Consider the following 18,991-nt stretch of genomic DNA (forward strand, 5'->3'; position numbering starts at 1 on the left):
AAGGCCAGCTCTGTGATAGCCTTGTAAAACCAGGCACGTTCCTCCTCAGCAACTTTCACTATTACAGGGATGGCATTGCATGTGCTGTGAATGTATACGCTGAATGGCATATTTAGTGAATTTTGTGGCTTTTATAAAAACAAGCTTATGCAAATGTCATTTTTCAAGACACTAAAATGAACACAGCTGTCATCGTTACCAGTAGCAAGAAAGGGGAATGAAAACAAACAAGTCTACATCATTTGGCTTTCTTGTTGCATACTTACCTACCTACCTAGAAAAGGCCCAGCGAGGGATCATAATATTAATATATGCTAGTTGCAAATGTAAGCCCAGGATCACTGTACTGGCCAAGCTGGGGTGGGGGAGCTGGGCATAGGCAAATTTGACATTAAATCCTGTTATGTATGTGTATGTGCAGTGTACATATTAATAGTATTTCACACATTTTTAGAGAAATATTTACATTTTATATAGACAGTACACAATTCCAAGGAAACCTTTACACTGCCCCACAAAATCATGTATAGTCTCACTGTACGTACCACAGAAGCCGCTTATAAATGAAGTTGCTTTTGCCATAGTTCACGCAGCAGGCTGAGTGCCTTGTAATGGAGATTTCAGATCCTTGTGCTGCAGCTCAATAACTCTTCAGATATCCAGATACCATGGTCACAGTCACAAAGTGCGGGTGTGCGTGCCCGCACATATATGGTATGCCGCAGAAAAAATCTAAAGGGAGAAAGGGGATGAGATTCTAAATAATTAACAGACATTCGATTACAGATTACAAAGAAATACATTTTAAATGTGAACTATAAGGGCTTTTTGCCTACCACTAGACCAGGTGTAAGAGATCTCTCTATTTCTACAGTTGGTGACATCACTGTTACCTAAAGTAGAGCTGAGAGCTGGGTTCCTTATACCGTTTTAGGTGTCAGCGGTGGAAACAACTGGAAGATGGGGAAATGCTAATCAATTAAACTTAAGCTATGGCAGCTAAACGGAAGAGGATATTACTTTACTATATTGTTCAGTTGGCAATTTCAGATCATGAACAGTTTCACATTTATTTTAATTTAGCCGCTTGACTATTCAACAAGCTATGTTATGTGCACTTTGGAACCACCCAGAGTGTGTACATCACGGACATGCTGCAGTCCTTTTTGCTGTTCTGCTTTATGGTGGCACTGGAATGATGAATGCCACTGCATTCCACAGCTGCTGGAGAATTCAGTAGTGAAGGAGTTTAAAGCATTTACATTAATTTTTAATAAGAGGAAGTTTTTAGTTTTGTAGCTTTGTTTATTCTCTTAACTTTCACTCCAATTCATTATCCCAGACTAATAATTCTATTTATTCAAGAAAACGTTTGTTTTTATTTGAACAGGTAAGGGGATGGGGGACTAGTAATTTTATTTTTTAAGGTAAAGAATACATGAAGGTAAAAGGCACCCTCAGGTTGTTACCATGAATAGTCTGAATTTTGTGTTCTGTGCATTGTGTGGGGGTGTTGATATTATGGTTTTAAAAAAATCAGGAATGAAGAAAATTGATGCATGGTATACTTACCTAATTTTTCTTCCTTCAGTATTTTGTTATAAACAGGAATAAAGGGGGATGAGGAGGGGAAAAGCCTTTTCTTCTTAAATCACCATACCATAATCTTCCTGATTTTTTTCCCACTCAAGTGTACCCTGTGGCCTTCAATGATCAAATAGTTTCTGTTTATTATATTTTTCCAGGAGCTTGATTCCTATGTTGGCAGAGATTACTTGGACCTTATGAGCTCCTAAAGCACTGCTAACTGCTAACATTTCCTGTTAATTTTGTGTAGCAACCCCCGATGTTGTAGAGGGAGAAGAACAAGTTATTTACTACTTAGCAGTATGATGATCATATATTAATACTGTAGATAATCATTTTCTTTTTATGTAAATAGCAGATGAAATTTGAGAATGCATCTCATATATTGATATCTATGTACTCATAAGTATCTTATACATTGCTCTATGTGTGTAGTAATTCAAATGTATAGTTCTTCTTGGAATGCAAACATTGTGTTAGAAAAACTCCATCATAACAATATAGATAATTGCTTTTTGTGTTTGTGTTTTTCCCTACTTTTTAGCTAGCTGTGAGGTGGTTGGAACACAACTGCCGCTATCAGTACATGGATGAACTTCTCCAGTATGTCCGCTTTGGCCTTATGGATGTGGATACACTACATACTGTAGCCCTTCCTCATCCTCTTGTCCAAGCTAGTGAAACTGCGACTGCACTTATTAATGAGGCCTTGACATATCACCAGAGCATCTATGCACAGCCAGTTTGGCAGACCAGACGGACGAAACCTCGCTTCCAGTCGGACACTCTTTACATTATCGGTGGGAAAAAACGTGAGATCTGTAAAGTAAAAGAACTCCGGTACTTCAATCCACTAGATCAGGAGAATGTTCACATCGCAGGGATTGCAAACTGGAGTGAACTGGCTCCCATGCCTGTCGGGAGAAGTCACCACTGTGTAGCTGTCATGGGAGATTTTCTGTTTGTAGTTGGTGGAGAGGTTGAGCATGCCACAGGCCGCACTAGTGCGGTAAGGACTGCCTGTCGGTATGACCCCCGTAGTGACTCTTGGGCTGAAATAGCTCCAATGAAGAACTGCAGGGAACATTTTGTACTGGGAGCTGTGGATGAGAACCTCTATGCGGTAGGGGGAAGAAATGAACTACGTCAAGTTTTGCCTACAGTCGAGCGGTATTGTCCTAAGAAGAACAAGTGGGCCTTTGTTCAGTCCTTTGACAGATCCCTTTCATGTCATGCAGGATCTGTGGTGGATGGACTTCTTTGGATATCAGGTAGAAAACGTTTCACACAATTTGAGGTACTAACAAAATACCAAATTATTGTCATGAATTAAACCCATAAGTTTACTTTGGCTTACGTGTCTGGAAAGGTCGGACTAAGCCTTTATTTCAGAACAGAGAAACTCAGACTGATGCTCCCAAGCTGCAAGTGGCTCTTTACTGTATCTCCTGTGGCTCTTTGCAACACATGATATTAAAACACTGTGTGACTGAATTATTAACCAATCAGGATGCTTTTACTATGTTGTTAACCAATTGTAGCTGATAAAATAATGATATTTGGTGAGTCATTTTGCTGTGAGAATAATATATATACTATATAATATATTAAATGAAACAATTAATTCACACTACGGTGGCCCTTCTGGGTAATGTTGATTGCTAATTTGGCACCTGAACTACTGAAGTCTGAGTATCACTGTTTTACATATCCATACTAAATTCTTCTAAAACCATAGGAGAATGAGGCCTGGTCTACACTGGGGGGGTGGAGGGGATCGACCTAAGATACGTCGACTTCAGCTACGTTATTCTCGTAGCTGAAGTTGTGTATCTTAGGTCGACTTACCTCACATCCTCACGGCGTGGGGTTGACTGCCGCCGCTCCCCCATCGACTCTGCTTCTACCTCTTGCTGCGGTGGAGTACCGATCCGGTAGGTAGTGTAGACGTACGCTGAGAGAAGCAGCATAATGTTCATACAGTACTTTTCTCTCTACTAAATATGTCCGGCTTCAATGTTGTGTACCGTATGTGGTACCTCCAATCATGATTCATAAATCGCAGTGAATCAAAATGATGATCTATTTGCTGACAGATACAAGATTAAAAATGCTGCATATTCACTTAAAAAAACCCAAAAAATAAACGCCCGTTCCTCCCCGCCACCCCCCCCGTATCCATGCTGTGGTCAAGTGTCAGTAAATGGGATAACCTGAGTAATTTTAGACCTGTCAGTCTGACCCTGATCCCAGGCAAGATAATATAGCTGCTGCTACAGGACTAGATTAATGAAGAGTCAAAAGAGATTAATATAATTAATTCCAATCAACATGGGTTTATGGAAAATAGAACCTGTCCAACTACTATGATATCTTTTTTTGATGAGTTACAAGTTTGGTTGATAAAGGTCGTAGTGTTGATGTAAAATATACTTAGTCTTCCATAAGGCATTTGAATTGGTATTACATAACATTTTGGTTAAAAAAAAATTAGAACAATATAAAAGTAATATGGCACACGTTAAATAGAAATCAGGAATCATCATCAAGTGGGTGTGTTGCCGGCAGAATCTCATAGGGACCTGTTCTTGGCCCTATGCTATTTAACATTTTTATCAATGACTTGGTAGAAAACATTAAATAATCATTGATTAAAGTTTGCAAATGATGCAAAATTTGGGGGAGTGGTAAATAATGAAGAGAACAGGTCACTGAAACAGAGCAATGTGGATTGCTTGGTAAACTGGGCACAAGCAAACTATGTGTGTTTTAATACAAGCAAATGTATACATTTAGGAACAAAGAATATGGAACATATTTACAGGATGGGGGACACTATACTAGGGGGCTGTGACTGAAAAGGATTTGAGGATTGTGGTGTATAATCTATTGAACATGAGTTCCCAGTGCGATGCTGTGGCCAAGACAGCTAATACAATCTTTTTATGCATAAAAAGGGAAATCTTGCTTTGGAGTAGAGAGGTTATTTTATGTCTGTCTTTGGCACTGATGTGACCAGTGCTGGAATACTGTGTCCAGTTCAGATGCCCATAATTCAAGAAGGATGTTGAAAATTGGGGAGGGTTCAGAGAAGATCCATGACTCTGCCTTGAGTGACAGACTCAAGGAACTCAACCTGTTTAGCTTAACAAAGAAAAGGTTAAGGGGCAAGTTGAATACAGTCTAAAACAGGAGTAGGCAACCTATGGCACGCGTGACGAAGGTGGCGTGCGAGCTGATTTTCAGTGCTACTCACACTGCTCGGGTCCTGGCCACCGGTCCGGGGGGCTCCGCATTGTAATTAAATTTTAAATGAAGCTTCTTAATCATTTTAAAAACCTTATTTACTTTACATACAACAATAGTTCAGTTATCTATTATAGACTTAGAGAAAGAGGCCTTCTAAAAATGTTAAAATGTATTACTGGCATGCAAAACCTTAAATTAGAGTGAATAAATGAAGACTCGGCATACCACTTCTGAAAGGTTGCCGACCCCTGGTCGAAAAGTACCTACGTGGGGAACAAATATTTAATAATGGGCTCTTCAGTCTAGCAGAGAAAGGTCTAACATGATCTGATGGTTGGAAGTTGAAGCAAGCCAAATTCAGACTGGAGATAAAGTGAAAACTTTTAACAGTGAGAGCAATTACCCACTGGAATAATTTCCCAAAGGTCATGGTGAATTCTCCATCATTCACAATTTTAACATCAAGATTGGATGTTTTTATGAAAGATCTGCTCTAGGAATTATTTTGGGGAAGTTCTATGACCTGTGTTATACAGGAGGTCAGACTAGATCACAATGGTCCCAGCTTGCCTTGGAATCTAAGAATCTCAATTTTATGACCCAAATTGATGAAAGTAAAGCACTTCCATTTTCAAACTAGCATACCCTTCTCAACTCAGTCCAATATATGTTATTTTATCCATGCACAGTGGTGTGAGTTAAGGACAGAGTATCATCAACCTTCATATTGATTTTGCTGACATTAGTTATTTTGAAAGTTTAAGGGTGTTTACCTTGCTTTTCTGAAAAAATATTGCTATTTATTAAGAAATAGCTCATGGAAGGTTATAAAGTGTGTAATATTTTTCGGGGAAGTCCAGAATACAGCTGGTCTAGTTTTCATGTAAGGCATCCGTTGATTGCCATCCTTTACCCTAGAAGTATATGTATTATAGGGTGCTCTGAGATCCCTCTGGAGAGAAGGTGCTATGTGAATGCAACATGATGTTATGTATTTATGTCTCAATCCTGCAGTGTAACCCTCTTCGGCAAGTCAGTGAGGTCAACAGGACTCTGTGTGGGTGCAGCAGTCTGCCTACATGGATCATAATGCAGGATGGGGGCTTTTGACATTAAGAAAGAAAGAAAATATGGGAAGCAGTTATAGCAGGTGGCTAGTATATGTACATACATACTCATGAACATCATGTATAAAGGGGCTGGAGATAAGAGGCATCATAGGATGTCAGAGATCATGGAAGAACAGTGTGCAGTGCTTAATAGTGCAACATCTTACTGTTGTATACTAACTTAAGTTATGAACTACCCAACTTCTGATCTGCCAATGGTGATTTATGTCTGTTAAGCCCTGGTGCTGTTCCAGACATAGAATCAGTATAGGCAGGTACGACATGCTCCCTTTCTGCCCTTAGTTATTTCTCCCCACAGTTTACATTTCTGGTGGCTTCCAAAACTGGCCACACTAGGCCTAGTGGGAGAATATGTTTACCCAGGCTTGTGTAGAAAATAAGAGCTAGAGACAGACCCATTTAAAGGTTTACCTTACCCGTTGCATACGACAGTGAATAACCAAGTCAGAATTTAGCTGAACAGTGGAGCAGTTAAAAGCAATGTTTAAGCCATCAAGATATGCTAAGTAAAGGAAAATAGATAATTATGCTGAAGCATTTTGAAGACCGTCAGAGTGCCCAATAGACAGGATTATATATGTACTTATATCTTTCAATGAAATCCTTATTTATTTAATGTATCAGTGTAGTAGAGTATTTAAATATATGTATAAAATACATTAATCAGACTATAGAATAACCTTCCAAGAAATCTGGTGGATGCCCCATTGCTTGAGTCACTGAAAATTGGACTGAGTGACAGAGAAAATATATGGGATCGCATCATGCCATCTGTATTTGATATTGATATCAGTGGAGTTTCTGCTGCAAAATGGATGGTACAGTATAGTCACAGTAAGGAGCAAGGTACTGGCAGTAGGATGAACTAGATAGGGCTTCTCTTTTATATCTAATTTCTATCTTTCTGAGAGAGTACTCTGTGTATTTTTGGTTTGCTAGATTATGACATCTTATGAATTACTAAAGCATATGATACAAATCCATTTAGTATTGGATTGATCTATGTTTTGGACAGGCAGGATAATAAGTGGGACATGTACATTGAAAATATTAGTATTTTTAAAGGTAGTGTATAGATACTATCCATAACTTTAGTCAGTTTTCTACTATTAATTAATCTCTTAGGGCCAGATAATAGTGCTCTCTGCATAGATGCAGAAGGAGTGGGAGGATAGTGCAGTGAACATATTTTGCTATTCTAAAATATTAGTACTCGCTGTTTGAAAAATCCACTTTCCAATAGTCAATAATAAGCTTTCAGAGCAAGCGCAATCAGCTACAGGAGAATGGCCAAAAACTTCAAATGTAGGTGCCTAAAACTAGGTGATTAAATAAGTGGTCTGGTGTTCACAGATGCTGAGTAGCTGCATCTCCTGTTCACTTCTGTGGGAGTTGTGGGTGCTCAGCACCTGTGGCAATCAGGCCATTTCTATTTAGTTGCCTAGTTATCTAAATCCATACTTAACTTCAGGAACAAAGGCCCAGATCTCCAGGATATTTAGGTGCCTAACTCCCAGGGGAGTCACCTTTATATATTTGGGCCTAAGTTTGGAAATTTGGCCAGCATAAGCTTTTCTTAAAAGAAAATTACATTAAAATAAACATTGATGACACTTATGTATCTAGACCCTATGATTGCCAATAGAATCTTTCAAACATGAACAGGGTGCAAACCATTGTAGTTCTGTTTACTTATCTTGCAGACAGGGCTCTTTGGTGTCTTTGTTGCTGCCCATTGTCTTTCCAAGTTGCAACTGATTGAAATCTGAGCAGAGACTCCTGGGGTTTCATTGCTACTATTCAAAACCTTGGCCAATTTTTTTCTGCCGCTTTGGGGAAAAATATGAGCAGCAGCTAAGGTTGCCAATTTTCTAATCGCACAAAACCGAACACCTTGCCGCACCCTCTGCCCCGAGGCCCTGCCCCCTGTTCATGCCATCTTCCCTCCATTGCTTGCTGTCCCCCAACCTCACTCACTTTCATTGGGCTGGGGCAGAGGGTTGTGGTGCAGGAGGGGGTGAGGGCTCTGTCTGTGATGGAGTTGGAGTGGTGAGGGGGTGGAGTTGGGGATGAGGGGTTTGGGGTGCAGGAGGGGCTCTGAGGGCTGTGGCTGAGCAGTTTGGAGTATGGGAGCATGCTCTGGGCTGGGGTTGAGGGGTTTGGAATGCAGGAAGGGGTGAGGGCTCTGGCTGGGGTGTGTGGACTCTTGGGCGGGGCTGGGACCATGAGGTTCAGAGTGTGGGGGGGCTCAGGGCTCCAGCTGTGGGGGAGGTCTCTGGGGTGGGGCTAGGGATGAGGGGTTTGGGGTACAGGAGGGGGCTCAGGGCTGGGGCAGGAGAGGGTGTGGGCTACAGGAGGGGGCTGGGGGTTGGGGTGTGGGAGAGGGCTTAGGGCTGGGGCAGGGAGTTAGGGTGTGGAAGAGAGTGTGACGTGTGGGCTCTGGGAGGGGGCTCAGAGCTGCAGGAGGGGTGTGGGTGGGGGCTCAGGGCTGGGGCAGGGAGTTGGGGTGCAGGAGGGGATTCAGGGTGTGGCTCTAGCCAGGAGGTGCTTATCTCAGGCGGCTCCCGGAAGTGGCCAGCATGTCTGGCTCCTGAGCGGAGGGACCCGGGGGATCTGCGCACTGCAGGTGCTTCCCCTGCAGCTCCCATTGGCTGCGGTTCCTGGAAGAGAAGAAGGTGATTCCTTCCTGAAAATAGCAGAGTGTATCCTGGGGTACATTTCATGAATACCGTATGTTCCATATACTTGCTGGAATAAATGCACATGGGAGCTCTTTGCCAACATGTGGTTTTACACATCTCCCAGCCAAATTCAATTCAATTCAATTCAGATTCAAATACAAAATTCAGCACTAAGGGATTTCAAATGGGTTTGTGATACTTTCTCTGGAACTTTGATCGTATTTCATTCCTCCTGCCATGTGATGGTTTTTGCATCTAGGACATATCTATTGTGGATAATATTCTGCACTTTGGATCTGATTGTACAAGCCTTATTAAGGTGAAAAATCAACCCCCCCCCCACATTTCTGTGAGGCTTGCTTGAGTAAGGGCTGCAGGATGAAGTTATTCAATACAATTTACAAATCATTTCATGGTCTACAAGGGAACAAAGTGTCTTCCCCATGTAGGCTAAGGCAGTGAAAGTGGGAGGGAAAGTGGTTCTGTGGCAAGCCTCTCGTCTTCTCCAGAAACTTCTTTGTGTAGGTGGGCATCTGAGATCTGAATTGTGTGGTTAGGATTTTTGGGTGAATTGAGTTGGGAAGTACCTGCTGTATTGCACCATTCCTCTGGCAGGCCCAGCATGGATTTCCACTTCGAAATCAGCTCAGGAGTTAGACAGTATTGATAAATGCAGTACAAGGACCTTGACAGGTGTATGGAGTTAACACTGGTTGGACTCCCCCTTTTCACCTTCTGTCACCTTCAGCAGGAAGATCTGGGCATTGTGCTGTCATGGGGAGGTCACCAGGGAGGAATGCCTCTCTTCATTGAAGCTATGGGTCCCAAAATCAAATCACTTCTGTCAAAGTGCAATGAATTTAATGTACTACTATTATTTAGTGCCTGATGTTTGGGAAATGCTGGCTGGACTTCCCAAACTGTAAATTTTGTAGTAATTTACACCAAGACTTTCTTCTCACGTAAGCCAGTTACTACAGCATAGTTGCTATGGCTTGACACTTGAATTTAATACTATGAATTCTGTTTTTAAATGCACCTCTCTAGAGATATTATCACTTGCGTATCCCTGTATCTTAGGATAATGCAGAAAAGTTTTAAGAAATTCCATTTTTTATAAGGGAAACAGCTATCCTTGTTGGTACCATTTAAACTTTTATTTTTCCCTATTGTGTTTTTTTTAAGAGACATTTTCTTTTTTTCCCTTTCCCTCCCTCTTCCTTTTTGCCTTGAGTATTTTTAAAGCAGTAGTTCAAGAGGACACTTTCAGGCTTGTTACATTGGAATTTTGGCAGAAAATTTTAAATGTTCACTATAGCACTTCCAAGTTAGGAGAAACTTGGTTTTGAAAACTGATGCTGATATAAAATGGCATATTTAATGACAGATGTATCTAAAGAAAGCTGTTAAGATGCAGATTATCCCCCTGGGGAGGGGAGATCAAAACTGCCAATCTATAAAATGTACTTGTTAGGGGAAGGCATGGAATCTATCTATGCAAGCACTTTGATTGCAGGGGACAGTGTAGCAGCATGTGGCATCATAACCTAAGAGCAGACAAATCAGCTTGATGACTTTCAAAGCCAAGAATACTGCTGGAGGCAAGGGTACTCCAGTCTAGAAGAAATTAAAACATATAGAGACTGTTATTAATTCCATATCTATTTTTGTGTAGTCAAATCTGTATGCAAATCCTTAGCATCTCATTTTGGCAGATTAATCTAAAAGTGACGAGCGGCATGTGAAAGGAATGTAATGATAAAACACCACCGATGAGTAGTATTGAGCAGGAAAAATCTAGGCTGTGTACAGTACTTGGTATGAGGGGCCTTTTTAGGGGGAAAATAAATGGTTTTTATTTCTTTGATTATTTATGAATTATTTTACTAGGAAGCAACCCCTCCACCAAACAAAACAAAAACGAAACAGTTTCCAGGCTTTTCTTTCTTAAGAGTGACTTGGTAAGAGGCCCAACATCATGTTTCCGATATACCTCCTGTAGTTTAACATTTAGAGGGAATCAGCAAAATAACTGATTGGTATGTTTCAAAATAGTAATCTGGCATCTCATTTCTAAATATTACTGTACAAGAGAAAAGAAATATGCAAAAGAAATTGAATTATGAAAAAGATCATTGTGTAGCTGTACGTACAGTTGACAGTATACAAGGATGTACAACAACACAGAGCTACATAATATATCCTGAGGTTAGGAAGGGGAATAATCAGAACTTGCCTATGCATATTGTGGCATATGTAATCTACAAAGGCTGTGATAGACAATAAATGGCAACATCTTAGCATGGTGGAAATATTTTGAAATAACACCCTGTGTCTGGCTTGTCTGTTTAGATTGTAAACTCTTCAGAGCAAGGACCACATGTTATTACATGCGTGTACAGTGCCTAGCACAATGGGATTGGCATCTCAAGACATGGCTATAATATAAATAATCAGTGTTGTCACTCAGCAGTACAGGGCAATTTGCTTTAATAGATTTGTCCTTAGTTTCTCCTACATGTGTAAAAATGTCTGGAGCTGCAAGACATTGAATGGGAGGCTTTTCCTATGAATTGGTTGTGCTATTGACATTGTAGGATGTAGCTTGCTTTTTTCCTTGACCAGGTGTAATATTGTTGCTGCCTGTATTCTAGACCATAGGTTGTGGTATAATAAATAATTGACTTTTGCTTAGGTGAAGTTAAAGATTTATTAACCCAGGATATTAAAAAATAATCACAGCAGGGCACGATGAAATCTTGAGGTTAACAAAATTATGGAGACAACATAGATGTTGTTACAAAGTTTCTAACTATCTACATACAAAATATCTGGAAACCGCTCTATTTTGGACATTACCTTTAAGTATTACATTTAAAAAAATGAAAGGGAAGGTGAGGTTAGAGGTCAAGGGGAAATATGATTATAGCTTTCTGATGAGCAGCCCGGAAGCAGATTTTGGCAAATGATTTATTAATTATGATTTTTTTAAAGGTAACAGTGCACTCTGCCCATAGGAAGACATATGGTCAGATCCTGGGCCCCATTAAGGTCACTTTGTGTCACCAGACTGCTTCAAAGAGCAATTGAGGATTACTGCAGCATGGGAGAATTCTCTGGCCAGCCCTCCTGGCCACTATCTCAACCCTAGGGTCATTTCAGGGTTTGCTGGGGACAAGAGGAGGTGGAGCTGAAGCGCAGTGCATGACTGGCCCCTTGGGACTAGTTTAGCCAACATGAATTAGAGCTCGTCTGTGGCTGCTGTGACTTGCACTGAAGGCTGATCTACCCCACCCTCTCGCTAATCCAAAAATCAGTTTAGAGACCACTTTCTCTCTTCCATGCTCTGCACAGTTGAGGATTGTCACTGACCCAAAGAATTTCTTAAGGCTCTGATGCTGCAATCCAGTCTTCGCGGTGTCCCAAGGATGTGTGTGTGTGAAGGGCTTCACCTGTGTGGATCAGATTACAGCATGAGGATGAACATTTAAAACCAAGAGAGCACAGGGTGATCATATATCAAATCATTAATGTGAAGCATCAATTTGGGCCAAATAAACTATCCTAGGCATTTTGAAGGTACCTTTCATCTTTGTTTGTAAATTATATTGACAGCTAAGCAGCCAAGATGCAGTATTTGGGTATGCTTCTTGGCAATGGTTAATGGTGTTTCAGACTTAACCATTGTTGAAGGAGCCCACAGCATACATATGCTAGTTATTCACATGGCTACTTCCATGAGCAAGATATTCTCTTCCTAAATACAAATCTCATTTTGTTTTTCTTTCAGAATTATATGTGAAAGTGATTGTTGTTCTAAGATTCAGCACAATGTTTCTGAATGAAAATGATGCCCCATAGTGCCATTCCTGTTTGGTTACAGCTCTAATCCCCACCTCCAACTCCTAAATTTTCTCCTGTCCTGTGGTTTACTCCATAGGTCCTCTCTTCTCTTTGACTGCCTCTTAGATTGCATACTCCTTGGAGCAGGGACAGTCTAGTCATTTCACCTCTCTGTGCCTCGTTTTTCCCATCTGTAAAATGGGTATAATGATATTGACCTCTTTCATAAGTCATTTTGAGATCTACTGACTAAAAGTGCTAGGGATTATTATTATTATTAATCTTTGTCTCTTGAACAGGGATGAGCACACGGAACCACAGAAATGTAGGGCTGGGAGGGACCTTGAGAGGGCATCTAGTTCAGCCCCCGGCACTGAGGCAGGACCAAGTAAACCTAGGTCACCCCTGCCCGGTGATTGTCTAACCTGTTCTTGTCTAAATCTCCAATGACAGGGATTCCATAAACTCCCATGGAATTTAACTATCCTTATAGTTAGAAAGATTGTTCTAATATCTAACCTAAATCTCCCTTGCTGCAGATTAAGCTGATTACTCCTTGTCCTGCCTTCAATGGACATGGAGAACAATTGAACCATGCTCTTTATAATAGTCCTTAGCACATTTGAAGACTGGTCAGTGTACTAAACAAATAATATTATTGAACCATGTTTTAGCCTAATGAATTAGCTTTACACAGAGAGATGAATTGTTTATTTGTTTGTTGCTGTTTTGCCTTGTATTCTGGCAACATGGATCAGCTGTGCTAGTTATTAACTAGATCAAAGGTCTAACTGTGTGAAAGTAAAACTGGTAATAAGTAGTATAATTATGTCGTAGATTTAATACGGTGATATATAAAATTATAGTCCTAAATGTGCTTGATTTCTTTACTAAGATCTTGGTCCTTTTTGGTACTCATGAAAACATTTTAACCCATGTAAAATCTCTTGTAGGAGGAGTAACAAATACTGCACAATACCAGAACAGGCTAATGGTCTATGATCCTAAGCAGGTGAGTTTCTGTGTTGTAGGTGTTTGCTTATATGTTTGAATGAACAAAGTATATAACAAATGTATATTAAAGAATACTGGCAGATCAAAAATACTGCCAATTCAAACTGCTAGTGTTTTATACCTACTTTCCACTGTTGTAAATGAGTATACATGTACAGAGTAACAGAGAATAAGGGCCACTGTTTAAAAAAATAATATTCTTTAACTGGGTTACTGAAAGCATTTTAGATTAGCAACACTGAAAACATGTTAAAAATCTACTTATTTGTCACCATTTATTCTGCTTCTTTGCTTTTTGCAAACCATTAGCTTTGGACAATGCAAATAAACTAGTCAGTTTCACATACTGGTTCTCCAATGGTAGCTCAGTGTTGCGATATTTCTGCTCCACATGCAGCAGAGAAATGTGTAAAACCAAACAAAAGTGTTTTCCTGAACATAAAACTATTTCTATTAATATTAGGGTTTGTAAAATTTTCATTTACCACAAAAACATAATTTTGGACCTACACTGCCCATCAGTGATCTGTTAAACTGATTTATTGCAAAGCAGTTGATTAAAATAGATATTTTTGTAAAAAAAAAAAAAAAGAGAGAGAGAGAGAAAGAAATCTGACCATTTTTGATATTGCTAAAGTACCTATCACTTTATTATCTGAGCACCAAAAATATCTTTTAGGAATTTGGTCATACATTATGTGTTTTGTTTAGGTTAAAATTCTCCAGTAACAACTTCAGAGCACTGGGACATGGTAATATGTCCTTTCTTCCTTTATTAGGGAAACAAACGCCCTAATCCTACAGTCACATCAGCATGAGTGGACTCTCATGCCCCTATAGAAGGATATTGACTTCTGATTGCTGGGTAGGGGCTTTGGGTTTTATATTTAAAGCCAAATTCTGCCAACAGATACTTACATGTGACTCCCAGTGGTTTTATGGGGAGCACCATGTCTGTATCCAAGAGCAGAAGTTGGCTACAGGAATCACAGTTAACAATTTCTTTTAAAGGGCACAATATGTCATTATTGATTATACAAACAGAGGTTCTGTTATAAATCTTTTGTCCATCGTGATCACAGGCTACAGTCTTATTTTGCTTGTGATTTGGGCATCGTACTTACATACATTGCCTCCTTTTTGTGTTGTGCATGCTTTGCCTAGATTCCTTAGTTGCTCAGGTATCCCAGCAGACGCACTCTAAAATATCTGTGGCTTGGCTACTTCAGCATAACTTGCTAATTGCAGGAGGCCAAGTCTGATACACAAATAGTTAAAGAGGAAGAATGTGTTAGCATTCTTTAAATGAGGTCTGCTTCATGTTTGTACACACATGCTCTTTTTAAAAATTCTGCTGGCATATTGTTTATGGTGGGTACTGGAAAACATCACATCTGCTTGCATCTTGCACAGAATCTCAATAACTCTATCATTCAGCAGTAGTGCTTGTTTCTGTGCTAGGCCTTTGTGGAGAGTCGATAATGCCTGCCATCTGCCACAGAGCACACAGCTACCTGCCAACAAGCAGGCTGGGGTGACCTCTGCTTCCCCACCACTGATTAGTATTCACACGCTGGCTTATTAGGAATGACCCCACCAGGCCCCTCTGTTTCTTTGCCTTTGCAGTGCTTGGCGGCTCACCTGGCAGGCACTGCAGTGGAGGAAGCTAAAGATATAATCAGGGGATGCAGGCAGGCTTTGCAAAGCAGATGGTGTCTATAGTCTTGTGTCAAGGGACTGGACTGCTAATGCAAAAATTAATTCCTAATATTCAAATATTATATATTGTAATGAATAGCTATATACTGTGGAGGCCACTGTCAGAGGCTATTGAGTTACCAAGTTACAGGGTATTTAATATAAGGAATTACCGCACAGACTAATTGTTCTAACTTCCCCTACTAATAAATTAGACCTTTTGTAGCAGGTTGTTTGACTGTTCAAGGTAGCTGGAGCAGTTGTTTTCTGACTCCTAAAGTTTCATATCTTTTTACCCTTAAAAAAGTAGTAAAACTCCTGCAGTGCCTCCTTCCTGGTTAATAAATATTCAAAACCATTTTTCTTACATAAATGATTCAATCAAAATACGGAGGGATAAAGAAAACAAAATGGAATGCACAAATGCTTTGGTAAGATGCTATGAGATTTTTTTTTCCTGTTCCTTTGCTTCCTAAAGAGAAAAACCAAATATGTTTCTGAATGGAGGGAGGAAAAAAACCCTCTTCCAGCCCTGATTATAGCTCCCTGTTCCAGGTTTCAGTGCGATTTACAGAGGAGAGATCTAATACTTTCTTACTGAAGCACGTCAGCACCGCATTCTATTTTTTTTTTTCTCTGTGACAGGAGAGAGCAACATCTGAAACCCTTAGTCTTTCAGAAATGTTCTCATGACTTTTTCAGCACAGATACACTTATTTTAATATTATATTGCGCCAGATGAAAATTATAATTGTAATCTACACTCTTGCTTGGAATCTATCCCTTGATTAAAATCTGTCCATGAGTAATTCAGATTCACCATATGTCATGAAAGAAGATTTTTTTCAATATATTCTAAATAAAGGATCAAGGGAGATTAGATGAAAAAGTGAATGTTGGGGGATGGTGGAAATACTGTGTTTTATCCATGGGAGAAGAGTCCCTGGCTCACCTGTACTCCTGTCACATCACCATTTTCATGTTTCAGTTACACTTAAGAAATCAACATTTGGTTGTGTCTTCCATCTGTCCTCTTATCCTGTCAAACCAACAATGCCTGAAGTATAACCAAAGACAACATTTACCACACGGCTACATTCTAAAGAAGTGGAAAAGAACCTCTGAATTCTCCCAAAAGATATATATTAAAATATAGAGCTACAAAGATTACCAGCTATGGTGTGGGTGTTGGAGTCCAATCAATTGACCAGCTGTTCTAAGTAACATTCAAATTTAGCAATATATTTACGCAAGATTTGTGGCTAGTAAGAGGGATATGTGACACTCGTAGCACTTGCAAGTCTCCAAGGACTGCTGAGTCTGAGACCAGTTTTTCTTTGTTTACATTTCTAGAATAAGTGGATAAGCCGAAGCCCCATGTTACAGAGGAGAGTGTACCATTCCATGGCAGCTGTCCAAAGGAGGCTTTATGTTTTAGGCGGGAATGATTTAGACTACAATAATGATCGGATTCTTGTACGCCACATAGATTCTTATAACATAGACACCGACCAATGGACGCGCTGCAGCTTCAACATGTTGACAGGCAAGTCTTTTTCATGAAATGTACAATGAAAGCAATGTTATGGGAGGGTTTTGTTTTGTTTTGATTCAGGAGCCTAATTCTCCTCCGTTACAGCACTTTTATAAAGGTGGACCTCCACTGACTTCAGTGGAATCACTCCTGATTTAGGAACCGATGCAAACAGGAGCCAACAGGAGCCATTGCCTTGCTGCTCTAAGAGAGAAGAGAATCAGGCAGAAAACATTTAAGAAGAGTGTTCTTTTGGAGCATTGCAGGCTACATTTTCAAAACGATGCAACTAAAAGGGGTTTAATTAAACAATCAAAATAATAAAATGATTAAATCTTATTTCCCCTTTCACTAGGTGCTTAATTGCACCAATGGAAATATCTCACTTTTTTGAGTACACAAAGGCAATTCAACTATACCTTGCACTCCATGAAAGTGTAGTTTTATAGGGTCTGCTGCTACTGGTGGTGGTGGTGTTCAGAGTATTTATGGAGATGCATAACTGTCCCAGACTTATTACTACATAATAGTGTCTTAACAGGATGCCAGAAAGGAGTTTATTTATTAGAACTAAATCAAATCAGAGATGAGTAGATTAGCATTGACGGCTGCTGGATTTGCAAACTTCCTCTTGAGTAGCTTGAGGGATCATTGCAGTAACAGCTAGCAAAGCAGTGCACCTCATTTACCTCTGTCACACACATTACCTAGCATCATGACTGTGTGATGTGCCTCTCAGAAATACTATTGAGTATAAGCAGCAGGGAGATACAGCCCAACATTATGCCAGGCAAGTAATGTGTCCCAGGAGTAAACCAGTGGCAGCTGCCTAGGGAGCCGCATTGAAAGAGGCATCTCCAGAACCTTACTGCAGGAATGCTGAGGTCATTCAATCATTGGCCTGACTTGAACAACTGTTCCTTCAGCTGCAGAGTTTCTGTCCGCCCAAATGCTGGTTCTTGCTTCTGCTCAGTCAGCTGTAAGCATCCTAGAATCTTGCTCGGTTGTTGCTCAGAATCCTTTGTATAGGCACCACAACAACTTTCTTGATGCAGCCCAGCAAATGAAGCAAAGGATTCAGGAGCTAAAGGCTGAGCAGCAGCGAGAACAAGGAGTTTGCGGAGTTGGTTAAGTTGAGGGAAGGGAGTAATATACAGTGGTCACCAAATCCCATCTTCAGGGATTCCTAGGTTGCTTTAAGGGCCAGCCTGATGTCAACATCATTCTTTTAAGTATCGCTTTGAAGTTACTAGTTCTGGAAGCAAAGACATAGATAATATACATGTCTGGCTGTTTGGTGGCTGAGTCAGGGAATCAAAATGCTAGACTTAATTGAGTGAAATGGTGTTGTCAATATAAAGGGAAGGGTAAACCCCTATAAAATCCCTCCTGGCCAGAAGAAAAATCCTCTCACCTGTAAAGGGTTAAGAAGCTAAAGGTAACCTCGGTGGCGCCTGACCAAAATGACCAATGAGGAGACAAGATACTTTCAAAAGCTGGGAGGAGGGAGAAAAACAAAGGGTCTGTGTCTGTCTGTGTGATGCTTTTGCTGGAGACAGAACCGGAATGGAGTCTTAGAACTTAGTAAGTAATCTAGCTAGGTATGTGTTAGATTATGATTTCTTTAAATGGCTCAGAAAATAGCTGTGCTGAATAGAATGAATATTCCTGTCTGTGTGTCTTTTTTGTAACTTAAGGTTTTGCCTAGAGGGATTCTCTATGTTTTCAATCTAATTACCCTGTAAGGTATCTAACATCCTGATTTTACAGGGGTGATTCCTTTACTTCTATTAAAAGTCTTCTTGTAAGAAAACTGAATGCTTTTTTCATTGTTCTAAGATCCAAGGGTTTGGGTCTGTGGTCACCTATGCAAATTGGTGAGGATTTTTACCAAACCTTCTCCAGAAAGTGGGGTGCAAGGGTTGGGAGGATTTTGGGGGGAAAGATGTGTCCAAACTACGTTTTTTCAGGAACCCAGATAAAGTTCAGTGGTGGCAGTGGAAATTCAAGGGCAAAGGGTACAATTAATTTGTACCTTGGGGAAGTTTTAACCTAAGCTGGTAAAAGTAAGCTTAGGAGGTTTTCATGCAGGTCCCCACATCTGTACCCTAGAGTTCAGAGTGGGGAAGGAACCTTGACAGGTGTTCTCTCATATCGATAGATACCTGGAACTGGTAAAACAGGGGAGGGAATAAACTTTGTTTTAAATTAAGTTTCCTTTCCATCCTTCTCTCCCCTTCAATGCTTTTAAAGGT

At 40.2% G+C, this 18,991-nt stretch overlaps 1 protein-coding gene across 17 annotated transcripts in view; it reads left to right on the forward strand.

Moving 5' to 3' along the window:
- KLHL32 (kelch like family member 32) overlaps positions 1 to 18,991 on the forward strand; it is a 219,236-nt gene that overhangs the window by 174,556 nt on the left and 25,689 nt on the right. For 12 of the 17 annotated variants that reach the window (XR_012158001.1, XR_012158002.1, XR_012158003.1 and 9 more), the window contains 3 exons: positions 2,132 to 2,858; positions 13,444 to 13,502; positions 16,556 to 16,748. Coding sequence is in view for 11 of the 17 variants with exons in the window: in XM_073336806.1 (XP_073192907.1) it covers positions 2,132 to 2,858; positions 13,444 to 13,502; positions 16,556 to 16,748 (979 nt within the window). In the remaining 6 variants the exon portion in view is untranslated. Of the gene's footprint in view, positions 1 to 2,131; positions 2,885 to 13,443; positions 13,503 to 16,555; positions 16,749 to 18,991 lie in introns of those variants that run through there. The other 5 variants (XM_073336818.2, XM_073336820.2, XR_012158004.1 and 2 more) reach the window with 4 other exon arrangements.

Source organism: Lepidochelys kempii, chromosome 3, assembly GCF_965140285.1.
Source record: "Lepidochelys kempii isolate rLepKem1 chromosome 3, rLepKem1.hap1, whole genome shotgun sequence".
NCBI classification, from domain to species: domain Eukaryota; kingdom Metazoa; phylum Chordata; order Testudines; family Cheloniidae; genus Lepidochelys; species Lepidochelys kempii.